The 16,593-nt window shown below is 40.5% G+C and overlaps 1 protein-coding gene across 1 annotated transcript in view; it reads left to right on the forward strand.

The window, feature by feature from the left end:
• The first annotated feature begins 686 nt into the window (after positions 1 to 686).
• Positions 687 to 16,593, forward strand: part of neur (E3 ubiquitin-protein ligase neur) — a 75,138-nt gene continuing 59,231 nt past the window's right edge. The window contains exon 1 of the mRNA XM_019046595.2: positions 687 to 1,029. Within this exon, the coding sequence (XP_018902140.1) occupies positions 999 to 1,029 (31 nt within the window). The 5' untranslated portion in view covers positions 687 to 998. The remainder of the gene's footprint in view (positions 1,030 to 16,593) is intronic.

The raw sequence follows: 16,593 nt of genomic DNA on the forward strand, positions 1-16,593 counted from the left end.
ACTGACCCGGAAATAGGGCTTAAATCGCCCGCCCGGAAAAAGAAAGAAGGGACCTATACCTCACCACCTCAGGGGCCGTTCGATTATTACGTAACGCACTTAAGGGGGATGGGGGCCTGCGTTACGGTGCTTTATAAGGGTGGGGGGGGGGGTCAAGCCCAGCGTTACGTAACACATCCTATCCGGGAGGAAAAAAAAACTTTGAAAAAAACGTGTAAAGAATTTAAAATCCCGCCCTTCTCTAATGAATCTCCGCACTTTTGTTGATCTCTCACCGTCGTATATCAGCGAAATATCTAATAAAAAATTCAATTTTTTTTTCAAGTTGTTTTCTCAGCGTTCTCTTGATTTTTTGAAAATAGGGGGGGGGGGGGGGGGGGCAAAAAATGCGAAAAACTGCTTCACGTAAATCACGTAATACTTGAGCGGCCCCTTACATTTTAAAAAATGATCAGGAAATTACTTACATTTTTACGATCGAGAGTGAACACGCATCGAACTTCAGTTCGTCTAATTTAAGCGCATTGATAAATTGAGATTGACAACGCAAACCCGAGGTTGAGTGCTTGCTTGGTGCTTGCAAAACATAATAAAAACGTACAAACGTACCTACGCGCCTTCTAAAGTGAGGCTCCGCAACCCGCACTACTCTCTTTCTCTTTTCCGGCTTTCCACCACCATGCACACCAATACACACTCAGCGCTTTGCGCAAGTTTCCAGCTTTTGAGCTTTGATAAGTGCTGGCAACGGCCTGCCGACATATCACCTCATCTCTGACTTCAAATCATGAGCCAGTCATTCCGTGTCCATTATTCGTGTACATGATTTTCCGTCTACGTGAATAGTGTTTCCCCATCTTCATGATATAGTTCGTGTTTTTTCAGTCCGTTATCAGTGAATCTTGGATCGGTTTTAGTGATCTCCCTTGTCACCAATATCACCCTTTCTCCCAAAGTTTTGATGTGAATCATTTTGCAGTTGATAAGAGTTGTCACTCATGGGGCAGTCTGGAAGTACACTCAATCAAGGTAAGGTCCCTTCTTTCAAACCATCTGAACTTTCTGCAGGCTGGCAGCTCATTGTCAGTGCTTTCGCACCTTGCTCATCATTAGTTGATTATTTGACAGCCTTACCCAAGGGCTGCCTAGTAACCGAGAGCCAGGTATGTTTAGTTATCAGCGTAAGATTGAGACGTCTCACACTCCAACTAAGTTTGAGACCGACGCTGTTATCAAGTAAGCCAAGGAATTTGGTCAAGTTTTTAATTCCTTCAGAGCTAGTTGCGCCGTATTTTCAGTTGAACCTTTCCCTCCTGATGCAAGCCCCAATATCATATGTGTCGCATCATTTAAGGTTAGGAGGCCCCTTAAGTTGTAAGGAGGCTCTTAATTTAACGCAGAAGGAGATGTATCGGTTCACTGTTATCCAATGGTGGAGCTTTACCACACAAAACAACTAAAAGGTACCTTTGTTAAGCTAGATGACAGCAAATTTAATCAAATCAAGTTACACTCTTATATTTACAAAGGGCATTTTCCTGCAAGAGTCCCCAATTTTCATATCATCTCATCATCTTCTCGCATCCGCTTCCAAACAGGTGATTTATAGGTTAGGATCTCACGGTCTTCACACAATTTACCTTAGATGCATTGAAAAGCCAGACAGACTCAGAATTTTTTAAGTACCAGATATCAGTAGGTACAGTGAGTGTCTGAATTAAATCTAGGATCTAAATCATCTTGTTGCATACAAATGTGTTAACTTGGAAAATACATATTCCTATCGCATCATCTCATAATTTCCACTCCTTTAGTACCTAATTCTCCGACAGAAATCAAGAGGAGAATAAGGGTTTTTCTAATTGGTGCAGAGGGATGTAAAAGAAACTTTCAGAAACACTGGAACAATGTTTATCTGTAAAAAATTGAAATGTCCATTCTTACTTTGCCACCCTAAGTAGCCAACAATTCGCGTAATAAGTGGCGCATTGAGATAGACATTTAGGGAAGGGTGAAATATGGAGTGCACGGCTGTTAAAAAGCGTGTCTATAATTCATTTCACTGACAAGCAGAAAGGTTAAAACAGCCATTAAGTATATTTTCCTCTAAGTAAGAAAACAAAAGGCATGTTAGAATTATCCGTTGTTCTCTAATGTGATTGTTAAGAAGACGATCATAGAGCAAGAATGTGAGGCATCAGGCACCCTTTTTGCCAGGCTTTTGTGGCTCTATTTTAAATGGCAAAGCTCTTTGTTTAGTTGCACTTTTCTTAACTAAACTCATCGTAAAACTAGCACTGTCAATGAGCTTTGCTCCAACTTTCCGCTTTAGATATAAATAAAGCCTACTTTAGGCAAATTAATCTCAAAAATAACTTCAGCGTGCTAAATAGGGGGTGCATGAAACGTACACAACTTCTCAAGAAGGACTAATTCCTAGTTTGAGAAGGTAATGGAGATTCTGGAAAAGATTTTACTGAGAAAAATCTAGTTCAATAACCACAAGAAGAGTAACGTAAAATTAAGGAAAAACGATTGAGAAAAGTAGACGATGAAAACGGGGAGGGGAGGCAATAGTAATCCCTGTTAGGATATCCCCCCCCCCCCCACAAAAAGTCTGACGAGAGGGTACGCCTGCCTCCATGTGACCTATACACCTTCAATTTCATTATTTATTTATATTCTTCTTTGTATACTTATTTATTTTTGTCCTTTCTTTTTATTTTATTTTTTTGATCATTCAGAGGAATATAATCAATTTTCGTAATCTTTCCATCCCGCAAAAGAGAACTGAATAATAATGCTTAGTTAGTATTTATTGACGCTTTTTCAACTCTTCGGCACTGATCATATCAAGGACTGTGCATTTCTTGGGCACCCTTTTTTTTCTACTGAACTATTTTTGCTTTTTATCAAAAGCATACAAATTTACTTTATGAAATATCGAAATAATAAATACATGAAGGAAGAATAATTCGAATTAAGATTTGTGTTATATTATTTTATAGATTTATTCTACCTAGGGACTTTACCAAAGAAATGAAGAACGTTACACTACATTTTCCCCGAAAAATATGACTTTAAGTAGTACTCAAGTAAGTATTTAATCAAGAAGCAAAATCTTCATAAATAATAATTATCATATTAATCAAAATACTGATATTAAATAGGATCAAAATAATGACCTCTTTCGAGGCATCCGATTTATAATTATTCCTCACCATAAATAGACGCAAATTAATATAATGAACTCAATAAATCTACGTTCAATTTACTTAGCAGTCTATCCGATCTCTCTTACGTGGCCTCAACGCCGTGCTATTGCGCAACTATCAAAACGTCAAAGTCGTGATGTTGCATACCCGCCCAGTTGAAGGAAATTCTTGTCCATCGAGGCAAGTGCTGTTTATTTTTCCCACACACTCGTTCACGTTTCACGTTGGGGTGTGGTGCGAGGTTGATGCTCGAAACCAAACAGCTGCAAGCACGGATGCTTGTACCTCGGAGGGTCTCGCTTGAATCCTTTTAGTTTTAAGAAAATTTGACTCATTACAGTTTTGTTGCGGATTAATATTTTAACCTGTAAAGTAATATATGTTAATACTAAACTTTTTCCCTTCTCTCTCTCCTTTATCTCCCCATTCTATACGAGTTAATTTTACATGATGATTCTGACTTCAAAAATATTGCGTGTATACACGTCCATCTCGTACAATCTTATTCCATAGAATCGGACCGTATTTAATAGAAAAAATACCAAGGTTTTTGGTAAGCAAGGGGTGTAGTGTGCGCGTTGGTTGCACGTAAAAACGCGACAAGTATCATTATGTAGTTGTTCCCTTTCTTAAAGTAATTTCACGAGTACATAAATCTGTTCTCATTGTGTACGGGAGAAGGAAATCGAATTTTTACAAATTAATTAATTAAAAAAGAAAATATTGATTTTTGCAGTCAAAGTGAAAAAGCGCAAATAAAAACTGACTGAGCTCTGCGATGAAAATTACGAAATTTGATTATATTCCTCATAATGATAAAAAAAAATGAACTAAAAAGGAAGGTACGTAAAGTGAATATACGAAGAAAAATATAAATAAATAATGAATTTGAAGGTGTCGATAACACAAAGGCAGTCCCCTCTCCTGGTTATTTAATTTTTTTTTTTTTTTTTTGTGGGGGGGGGGGGAGGGCATGCTCTAACAGGGCTCACTATTGCTCCCCCCCCCCCCCCGTTCTCATCGTTTACTTTTCTCGATCGTTTTTCCTTTATTTTCTTTATCTTTTATTTCACTGTTACTTGCTTGGTTCCAATCCTGCAAAGAAACGGGACGAAGATTCCAAGGTGGAAATCTGGAGTCTCGAGTAGGTATTTTAAAGATCTCGTAGAGTTTTATGGCGATGGAGCAGGCGAGGGCGAGGAGAAGAGCTGAAAACGCCGTGAAGTGTGGTTCCTCGTTCAGCCCTCTTGAGTTCTCGACTCGCGGCTTCTTGCTTCTTGGCGGCGGCTCGGTCTGTTTGGCCGTTCCCCCTGGCCACCCCTGGCAGGCACAGAGAATGAATTTCCAGATGCGTAGAGCTTCGCGCTTTGTGTCTGCTTACCCACCATGGGCCCAGACGGTGTAGGCCAGGGCCCTTTGGTCCCTGTTGCCAAACCGAGCCAGCAGAGCTCCTCTGTGGGCCGTATTCAAACAGAGACAAGAGACCCTCCACTGGCCTCCTAGCGACAGGTGGAAGCTTTTACTTTCGGGGTTTCAACAATTCCTTATGGACAATTATTAGCGAGCAACAGTCATCATCCTATTTTCGGCTGTTGACTTACCCACATGGTCGATGATGAGCTTCGGATGACGTCATGAGCCAAACAACTTTCCCAAACGTCGGCCATTTTCGGCTTGTTTGCAAAACGAAACTGCCAACACGTTGTTGAACATCAACCATGTAGGTAAGTCAACAGTGGAGTGCTGAAGTCCCGAAAGTAAAAGCTTCCACAATGGCCAAGATACTAGTGGAGGGTCTCTTGTCTCTGTATTCAAAGCTCCTTAAACAGCTCTTCACCGAAGAAGGCTCAACATGGTTTACACTCAGTGTTCGAAACTCACAGGCGCCAACGCGCCAAATGCGCCGAAAAAATCGGACATGGCGCCTGAAAAATGAAGGCTCTGTGCCAACGTGGCCCCTTTTGCCCCCTTAAAAATTTGAATTTCCTTATTAGGTGATTATTCGAAATTTTCATCTTTAGAAGTGAAAGCTTTTTCTATTCTTCACGATTTCATCCTGAGTGCTTCTGTCTTCCCCAAGTTACAGCCACTTACTGGTTCTGTCACGAAAACATCTTGCGTCTAATTTTTCACTAAATATGTCGTAATATATATGTATAGGCAAAAAGTCAATTTGGCCCCTGAAAAATCCTCAATGGCGCCTAAAAATCAGGCTTGTTGCGCCGCATGGCTCCTAAAACTCAAAGGTGACTTTCGAACACTGACTGCACTGAAAAAAAAGTATCACAGTCAAGCATTTTGGAGACCGATTCGGCAGTCGATTGATCAATTGAAAATTTCTACACTTTAGGACATGTTTTTAAAAAATCTCCGAACGTCATATCGCGTTAATGCACGCCAGATATCTACACTCAAAAATTGACCGAGAAACACTGTGTATACTCTATACAGCAGTAAACAACTTTTTTTTACCTTTGTGCTTTGTACACTGTTAATAGCTCTAAAAATCCGCTGCATCCCGAGAGAAAAAAGCTAATAGTTTGGTCTTTCGATTTGTAATATTCACTTGAGACGCACTGTTGAAAATTCTTCAAAATGATGCTCGTTCAAAGTTTTTTTCATGACATGGGGCTACAGTGTGACGCACAGTAGATCGAGTCGGTAGGAGAAGTCAGACAAAATTTAGAAACTTTAAACGCTCATAACTCCGTTTATATGAAACTTCGGGGTTCTTAAAGTGGTTCCATTAGATTTCTCGTATAATTTTCTTCTAGGAGCAATTTTCAAAACTTAAAATGTGATGAAATAAATATCAAAATTTGCAGTTTTAAACAAAAATGTCATGCCCGACCTCTCTAATTGCCTCAATCCATTGTGTGACGATGGTCTGAATTTTAGAATTTGTTTCATCCCTGAAGGAAGATCTTCAACGCACTCAGGTTCAATATAGCTCTCGCATGGGTCAGTAATTTGCGATCTAAGTATTGTATCTGACGTAAAATGTCACGAAAAACACGATGATGCTACTGGTTTTTTTCTGAAATCAACTCCAAAGCTCAAAAAAGCTCTCAACGTTGAGACCGTAATGGAGGGGATATCCCACGTTACCCTGAAAGTCCACCTCTATATCAAGACTAATTCTCCGTGCAAAGATAAGGAGCAATACGCTAGTTACCACTTTGTTTGGGGACACCAAAACTGAAAATACGGCAACCCTGCTAATGTATTTCCCCCTATCTCTGCATAGAGATTTTGTCTCAATATGGAGGTGGACTCTCAGGGCAGCGTGGGGGTATCCTCTCCATTACGACCTCAACTTTAAGAGCTGCCTTGGAGCTTTGGAGTTAATTTTAGGGAAAACCAGTGGCACCATCGTGTTTTTCGTGAAATTTTCCGTAAAGTAAAGGAAAAAGTTGTTCAGCCGCATATCGCATCTATTTACAATGATTAATAATGATATACCTAGCAAGCCAAAGATGCATATTTTTCATTTTTATTTTTTAAACGAGTGCTAAATGCATTTCGGGAACCTCGCCCTATCTTCAGAGCATTACCTACAGTACAGTAAAATTGTATCTACCAACTGTACTGTAGGTAATGCTCTGAAGATGGGACGTGGTTCCCGAAATGCTTTAGCACTTGTTCAAAAAATAAAAATGAAAAACATGCATCTTTGGCTTGCTATTTCATTATTCATTAAGATAAAGTACCTAAATTGCAAATTGCTGACATACGAAAGGCAAGAGCTATATTCTGCCGTGCCAAAGAAAAACGCCGTATGAACATTCGAGAGTTGTCAAATTTCCGCGGATAAAACATGTATTACCGAGGAAAGTTACATGCATATTTTTCTTTGAAATTTTCAGATATTCTAGATCTAAGTGCGAACAAAATCGTCTGAAAAATTCGACAAATTTTTTGAAATTTTTCGATAAATTCGCTTTATATAGAAGGAAATTCTACAACGCCTGATGACTCATACGGCGTTCTTCCTTAGCACGGCAGTATAGATAGTTGTCGATACATCAAATAGGTGAGATTGTATCCATATCGATTGGTTCAACATGTAAACATAGCCTCAAAAGTCAATCGAGTAATCTGAGGAAACGGGGTTTTTCTGATAGATTTTTGATTCTTATGAGTTCTAAATGGCATCGCAAGGTGGAATAGTTAGGAATTTTCTCATTTTCAGCTTTTCCGACTGAAATCCTGAAAGTTTTGTTTGAGGTTATGTTCTATTGTTTGGAACCAAACGATACATCGAACCACTATCGAAAACGATCTATTGAACCCACTAGAGTGTGTTGGAGACCATCGTTTTCGGACGAAAAAAAATTCCTGACTCCATACTTTCGACTTGATGATTACCTTAGCACCATCTTTAATTCCGATCAGGCGTTGTTCTTGTTTCGACGGTGCACGAAGCCGGCTGCTCCGCCCGGCGCGACGACGACGGTGGTGCGCGGGGCGTTTCACCTGCTGTCCTCCGAAATCGGTCCATCGACAGATGCCACACCGCAAGACCCACTCGCCCTCCTTCGCTCCTAGGGATTTTCAACTCATTGTCAGCAGGCAGACTGCTCCAACTGTCCTTGACTTTATCACTAATCTACTCTCACATGTCCAGAAGATATCAATTGGCATCCCTTTGTTCTTGCTTCACTATTCTCTCTCGGGCCTTCACCGTTTGGCGACCCCCCAGTCATCAACGTTCAAGCTATCGCACTCGGAGACAATTCATTGGACCCCGTACTAAGAATCGAAGGAATGTTATCGGGTGAGACCAGAGATGGAAAAATGAAATTTCAGTTAGCTGAAAGCAGGGTTGCTGCAGTCAGGGAATACCGGGAAATTTAAGGGAATTCTTAAAAGTCAGGGAAAATTATGACAGTGTCAAGGAAACGTCTCATATATTTGCTTTCTACAGTGATTTTGATGTTCAAATAACAGATTTTGCGTGAAAACTTTCTCAAATTATGTCTTTTAACCGTCTGGCATATCTTTGAATTGTCAGGTAATTTTAACAAAATGTGACTGGGAAATCAAGGAAACGTTAGGAAATTTCATTTTCTAAATTCCGTGGCATTCCTGTGAAAAGTGAAATTTCATTTTCCACGAAATTTCAACGATTTCAGTGTCTGCGTTTGCAACCTGCAACAATTATTTGAGAATTTGGTAAGGAACCTCGGAAGATTCGTGATATTTGTTTTAAAAAATTCAGATTTTACTGATCTTATGCGTTTTTTGGCATCTTGAGTCCGTTGCGGAAGTTCTGAAAAATTTCAGTCTATAATGTTTCATGAAATATATTACACGTGGGTGTGGTAAAATTCAGTTCGAACATCAACGCAACTTTCGCCTAATGATATCAATTACAGATTTGAGTAGTTGGTGCAGAAATCCTTATCTAATTTGCAAGAATTCGCTTCCTCGCAAAGTGCTCACGCCAACAGTCATCAGTCATCAGTCATCTTCGGGCAAATTTTAATCGATTTTAAACCCAACAAGTTGTTCATCATTCAGTTGAAATCTGGCGAAAAGTAGCGTTCTGCCCTGCTTAAGAAGAACGCAGTTTGATCATTGAGAGTTGTCACATTTCCTTGAATAAAACATGGATTTTTGAGGAAAGTTCTTCATATTTTTTTTTGAAACTTTCAAATATTTTAAATCAAATGGGCCTGTTGCATGCAAGAGATACAGCCGTGCAAATAGACTTTTCAGAGGTTAAATGACACGAAAATTACGATGGTCACATTAAAAAAGTCTGAAATACACTCCTTACTGCGCAATTTGTGTTGTTAGGAACGCGCTTTTTCAAATTTCCCGCGTCTGGGGGCAGTTTTCTAACGGCAACTCGCGCCTATTTCCGGTCAACTAAAACTGACAACATAACCTAAAAATCTGAGCTCGTGACATCGTGAAATGAAATGTAGAAGGATTGCGTTGGATATTTAAAAGTTGATCGATTTGGTTACCGCATAAAGCGTATATGGACCACTAAAGAAGATCACGTTGGGTTTGTAAACAAACTGAAGGAAAAATTAACACTCTAATTAGGACTTAATTAGGACTCGGCATCCTCCGGAAATCACCGAGCCCGCCGTTTGCTCGTTTCCGGTGATTAGAAAACTGCCCCCAGACGCGGGAAATTTGAAAAAGCGCGTTCCTAACAACGCAAATTGCGCAGTGAGGAGTGTATTTCAGACTTTTTTAATGTGACCATCGTAATTTTCGTGTCATTTAACCTCTAAAAAGTCTATTCGCGCGGCTGTATCTCTTGCATGCAACAGGCCCATTGCGAGCTATGTTGAATTTTCCCAGTTAAATCGATTTTTATTGAAGGACTCTGGCAACGTTTAAAGGCTCATACTACGTTTTTCCTTAGCACGGCAGCATTGACTAAATACTTTTTCTTTTGCCTCACCCGATTATGAATTTCTTAGATTGATAGTGTGGAGCCTCTAAAATATATTGCACCTGTTTTCGTGGAACCCAGTGTCCATTCTCTCCTTGTAGAGGTTCTCCGCAATTAAATTTTTGATGAGTTTGTGACATATCGGGTCTATGTTTCATCATCTTAGCAGCCATTCAGTTACGTGCTCATGCTCAATTTGTATGTGCACGTGAATTCGTTACGTCACGAACAAATCTCGAGGCAACTGCACTCAAAAAGCATCCATTTCTTGCGTAGGGGGGTTTGCCGCTCTTGGCGGTCATATTCGACGCTCATGATCTCCCAGTGGCTCTTCAGAATGAGAGTAAGGTACCGAGTGTACAGCGTGTCCGAGGGTTAAATAGCTTGACTACACTGCCATGCCACGGAAAAACGCCGTATGGACCTTCAGCCGTTGCCACATTCCCTCCAATAAACTATTGATTATCTGGGAAATTTTTGAATATTTTCCTTCGAGTTTTTCAGGGAATTTTATTTGCAATCTGATCTAAATTACCTGAACATTTCAAGAAAAAATTTCCATAACATTCCTCAAAATTGAGCATTTTAACGGAGGAAATTTATGGCAACTCTCGAATGTTCATACGGCGTTTTTCCTTAGTGCGGTTGTACAAGAGCGTGTTCTATATGAGTCAAAATAAAACTTTTCTTTCTGAAAAGCTTTTCATAAAGTGCCTTCAATCAGAGCTATATGATTCGTCACTAGTTCTGATTCACTTTCCTGTCATCAAAATCAGAAAAAAAACAATGATCATCCCGAAATTTTGGGAAGCTGTCGTGCCCGCTGGGGGTGTTTTTGGACAAAAATTTATAGAAGCAAAGAAAGTCTTATTCTGCGGGCCGATTATTGTAATTGACAGACAAGGCGATAAACAAAGAAGACATAGGGAGTACGGAACGATCCTATTGGTTGAAATTGGTGGTTCCTGTAGACTAAGGGAGAAAATTATGGACTAACTATCGGGTCCCTTGTGGGTTTCCGTTACTTGGTCTATTACCTACCTCCTTTGTCCATTGCAACCACCCGCTTCCACCAATGGGATCCCTCCATATTCTTTTTGTCTTCTTTGTCTATAGCTTTTTCCATAGCTTTGTCAATCAATTTCAATAATCGACCCGCTGGTCCATAGAACTTGCCCGTGCAGTTTGTGTATTTTAGCTTTGTCCATATAAATTTTAATAATCGGCCCGCTGGTCCATAGAGCTTGCCCGTGCAGTTTGTGTATTTTAGCTTTGTCTATATAAATTTCAATAATCGACCCGCTGGTCCATAGAACTTGCCAGTGCAGTTTGTGTATTTTAGCTTTGTCTATATAAATTTCAATAATCGGCCCGCTGGTCCATAGAACTTGCCCGTGCAGTTTGTGTATTTTAGCTTTGTCCATATAAATTTCAATAATCGGCCCGCTGGTCCATAGAACTTGCCCGTGCAGTTTGTGTATTTTAGCTTTGTCTATATAAATTTCAATAATCGGCCCGCTGGTCCATAGAACTTGCCCGTGCAGTTTGTGTATTTTAGCTTTGTCTATATAAATTTCAATAATCGGCCCGCTGGTCCATAGAACTTGCCCGTGCAGTTTGTGTATTTTAGCTTTGTCCATATAAATTTAATAATCGGCCCGCTGGTCCATAGAACTTGCCCGTGCAGTTTGTGTATTTTAGCTTTGTCTATATAAATTTCAATAATCGGCCCGCTGGTCCATAGAACTTGCCCGTGCAGTTTGTGTATTTTAGCTTTGTCCATATAAATTTAATAATCGGCCCGCTGGTCCATAGAGCTTGCCCGTGCAGTTTGTGTATTTTAGCTTTGTCTATATAAATTTCAATAATCGGCCCGCTGGTCCATAGAACTTGCCCGTGCAGTTTGTGTATTTTAGCTTTGTCTATATAAATTTCAATAATCGGCCCGCTGGTCCATAGAACTTGCCCGTGCAGTTTGTGTATTTTAGCTTTGTCCATATAAATTTTAATAATCGGCCCGCTGGTCCATAGAACTTGCCCGTGCAGTTTGTGTATTTTAGCTTTGTCTATATAAATTTCAATAATCGGCCCGCTGGTCCATAGAACTTGCCAGTGCAGTTTGTGTATTTTAGCTTTGTCTATATAAATTTCAATAATCGGCCCGCTGGTCCATAGAACTTGCCCGTGCAGTTTGTGTATTTTAGCTTTGTCCATATAAATTTTAATAATCGGCCCGCTGGTCCATAGAACTTGCCCGTGCAGTTTGTGTATTTTAGCTTTGTCCATATAAATTTCAATAATCGGCCCGCTGGTCCATAGAACTTGCCCGTGCAGTTTGTGTATTTTAGCTTTGTCTATATAAATTTCAATAATCGGCCCGCTGGTCCATAGAACTTGCCCGTGCAGTTTGTGTATTTTAGCTTTGTCTATATAAATTTCAATAATCGGCCCGCTGGTCCATAGAACTTGCCCGTGCAGTTTGTGTATTTTAGCTTTGTCTATATAAATGTCAATAATCGGCCCGTGGTCCATAGAACTTGCCCTGCAGTTTGTGTATTTTAGCTTTGTCATATAAATTTAATAATCGGCCCGCTGGTCCATAGAGCTTGCCCGTGCAGTTTGTGTATTTTAGCTTTGTCTATATAAATTTCAATAATCGGCCCGCTGGTCCATAGAACTGCCCGTGCAGTTTGTGTATTTTAGCTTTGTCCATATAAATTTCAATAATCGGCCCGCTGGTCCATAGAACTTGCCCGTGCAGTTTGTGTATTTTAGCTTTGTCTATATAAATTTCAATAATCGGCCCGCTGGTCCATAGAACTTGCCCGTGCAGTTTGTGTATTTTAGCTTTGTCTATATAAATGTCAATAATCGGCCCGGTGGTCCATAGAACTTTCCCTTGCAGTTTGTGTATTTTAGCTTTGTCTATATAAATTTCAATAATCGGCCCGCTGGTCTATAGAACTTGCCCGTGCAGTTTGTGTATTTGAATCCCGGAACACCCTGTAAAGGCGCTCTATAGCAAGGGCGGTGCGTCACCCTGGTGACGTCACTCGAACTATTTCGGGGGCTCAAGTGCACCCTCGTGCTCGGAACCTGCGGACGCGAAAACGTGAACGGGAACGTGTCACCGAGATCGGTGCAAAAAAAAGCGCTTGACATTTCGCGTGAGATCAGAATCACGTTGTTCCGTATCCAAAGTGGGGACAAAGGCTTCGGCTTAAAGTCCATTGATGCTATCAGAATTTTGAGCACTTGTCACAGGAAGAAGATGAGCCTGAAGGATCGTTCATTTTCTGATTGGCTCAGCCATCTTACGCTCCACGGGGGCAGTCTGGAACTTTAAAAAAATGGCCGACGTTGCAAACAGATGACTTACACCGAAAAAAAAAAGGATTCTGATTTTGGCCTATATTTCGAGTGAAATGATCATTCTCAATTAATTTCAGCAGGACCTTTATTTATTCGAACACTGGAAAAAAAGTCGCTTGGATCTAGAGTACAGACTCTTAATAGCGTAGACAAAAAAAAAATTATCTTGATTCAATCGGATTTTTCCTTGAATCGGAGAACCAACCCTCTTGATTTAAGCGGATTTCCTGTCGATTCAAGCAATAATCCGATTGAATCTCGAGTATTTTTTCCTGTCAATGTTTTTATGAATCTGGACTCTCAATCCAAGCGCTTTCTTTCCCCCAGTGAATTTAGCCGCCGGCGCACAATGGATCGAGTCGATGGGAGAAGTTGGACAAAATGTGGTACCTTTAAAGCTCATAACTCCGTTCACACACAATTTTGAGGTTTTAAAAGTTGTTCCATTAGTTTTCTCGTGAAATTTTCTTCTAGAAGTACCCTGAATACATATATTTAAAATGATATTAAATAAACATCTAATTTTGCAGTTTTATTGTTAGTCAAAAATTTCATGTCCGACCTTTTTGATTGACTCGATCAGTGTGCGCCGTCCAGTCACAATTTTAGTGCGGATGTGATCCAGCTACAATCCGAGTTGAGGTCCAACACCAATAATTTAGTGTACTGATCATTTTTTCATCGAGGAATTGTGAAAGTAGAAAACGCTTTAAGAAATGTATCTGGAAGTATCACGTATTCAATAAGGGATGACGGTGTGGTAGTCAGTTATTAGGTAAAAGAAATGCAAGGTTTGTAGGAAAATTGATACGCACTTATTAAACTAGTTTCGAAGCTTTTCGGCGTCTTTGCACTATCGTTAGGGTCAAAAAGTTGAAGATTACGCGGGATTCGTAATAATAATGGTATAAAGCAGTGGTGCAATAGTAGCTGTCTTTCTTATCATAATAATTGTCCTAAATGATAGCTGATAACAAAACACCCGAAAAGCCTCCAATTTGTTTTAATTGGACGTATTTCTGCCAAACGGAACTATGTGCATTATGACGTGAGCCCTATTATGCGTAAATTATTTTGGATCTCAGGGCTCATGTCTTAATGCACATAGTTCTGTTCGGCAGAAATACGTCCAATTAATGTGAGTTTTTCCACAAACTTTGCATTTCTGATACCTAAATCTCGGCTACCATGGTACATACCGAACCCACAGTGACAGGCACCAGTGCACCATGTGGTATCAGAAATCGAATTTCGGTTCCTGTATCCGGAAACTTCGGTTACTTGAAATACTTCAGTATTGAATAAGAACCGAATTCCAGTATCTGTTACCGATCTTTTTTCCTCGGTGCACACCGTCATTCCTTACCAATAAATTGTGACTGGGCCCCCAAAAATTAGCATCCAGCCTCTATACTGCCGTGCTATGGAAAAACGCCGTATGAATCTTCAGGCGTTGCCAAATTTCCTTTGATAAAAACATGAATTTCCCGGTTAACTTGTATCCATTTTCCTCTCAATTTTTTAGATACTTTTTTTCGCAATTTCTCCTGAAGTTCCCGACAAAAATTAAGCAAAAATATTCGTATTTTTCCTTAAAAAAGAAAATTTTATGGGAGGGAATTTGGCAACTCTCGGATGTTCATACGGCGTTTTTCCTTAGCACGGCAACATACCAGCCACAGCTAATTTTTTCCGTGTGAAGTGTTTGGAAAACTAGTTAATTTCTGCCAAAGCGCAAAAATGTTGGATTCCGCACACGATTCCCCCGTAAAATGCGAGTATGCGGTAGTGTCACTGTTTTTCTTCTTCTTTTTTTTATAAATTTAATTCCTAGTACTCTCTCGCTCTCACGGATGACTCTCCAAGTATCGGTCAAGTGGAGTTGCATCACGAAATGCGAAATATTCCACTGCACTTCAGAGTGGCGTGATGCCACTTGGCTTGAAAGTGCACCGCGGTGGGCGGCGAAATATAAGTGCCACGCACAATAATGCTAACATCTCACAAAATCGAGCAATTTCGGAGAGGGTAAAAATATCGTAAAACTTTCGTATTCCGGGAGTAACTTAAATGGGCCTGTTGCACAATTGTTTTATTTCTTGCATCCATTGCCGGATGCTGCAAACTGGCAACGTTGTTTTTCTCCATTAAACCTATGGAAATGTATCGATTCTCAGAAGGGTCAGGTGCTCCGGCAAGAATCGATTGTTTAACATAGGTTTAAATGGAGGAAATCAGGTGTCGCCAAATTGCTGGATTCCCCTCTGCTTGTATCGAAAGAACCAAGGATCCTGATTTTGCACTGAGGAACCACCCTCTCTGGCTCATCTTAGAAATAAAGTACCTGTTACTCTTTTTTCTTCACAGACACGTTTTTTCATAGATGAGTAAGGAGCGGTGGTTCCCTCCGTTAAAATATACTTGAAATAACGATACAATTTCTATTTTTGCAAATTCACCCCCGGAAAAATGCGCATGCAGGGTGTCTACAAGTCCGGAATTTCCGGAAAGTCCAGAAATAGTACTGATTTTTCAAGGTCGGTCCGAAAGTATTGAAAAAGTGCGGAAATTGCAAGGAAGTCCGGAATTTTTTTCATTTTTGTCGCAATTTGAGCGGAAAATTCAAATTTTTCGAATTTCGTCAGTTGAAGGTATTGAAAAAGTACTGAATTTTTCTGTTGAGGAGGTACTGAATTCCTTGGGAATGCACTGAAAAACTATCATAAAAGTACTAATTTTTGGCCAGCCTGTTTCAGTAGGCACCCTGGCATGGATCCTTCCGCGCTCTTTGGCTCTTCATCCTAGCATTACGTCAGATGAGAGAAAGTCCCAAAAGCCATACGTCCTTTCTATCCTAAACAAGCCACTCGCTGCTTGTATATGTCGAACGAGAGACCATGTCAAACGGAAGGGGAGAGAGGAGGGTTGAGAGTACCAACTACCCATGCGATGGCGCGCGCTAATGGTGCGGTACTTTGAACTTGCATCAGGACGCAGCTTTAAGAGTTAAAGGGGAGACCCGGATTGTTCGAGGGGGGGGGGGGGGGTCCCGTGGATGCTTGTTGGTAAAATTCCCGGAAATGATTTAATTGGAGTGGAGTGCATGAGACACGTTAAAAGGGGGCGACCCCCGACCCGCGTGACAACCACACATGCGTGATCTCAAGTCGTGCACACTCGTGCCCCGCCGAACCGCGAGGCGCACAATGGGACGCTGGGACACAAGCGATGGATCTGTCGCACACGAGAAATGCGGCCAATGGACCACTAGACAAGGTACGAAAATCAGCATTCTGATACATGTTTCTTGACCAAAATTTTACGTAAAATACGATACGCACAACGAAAATTACCGAAATCAACTCCTAACCAAGATATTCAATGATTCGCCTGATGTGTGAATTCAAACCACCCGCTCATGAAAACTCAATGCTCTGCGTGATTCACATCGCGAGCTAAAAGTTATCATGACAGTCTCTTGCGATATAAAAATCTAGCAACCTCAATCTTGACGCTTTGGCTCAGCTATAGCAAATTGTTTATAGTTTGAACAACACATGGAGGGAAAATGAACATTGCTTGATTGAGAGG

Source organism: Bemisia tabaci, chromosome 8 (genome assembly GCF_918797505.1).
Source record: "Bemisia tabaci chromosome 8, PGI_BMITA_v3".
NCBI classification, from domain to species: Eukaryota; Metazoa; Arthropoda; class Insecta; order Hemiptera; family Aleyrodidae; genus Bemisia; species Bemisia tabaci.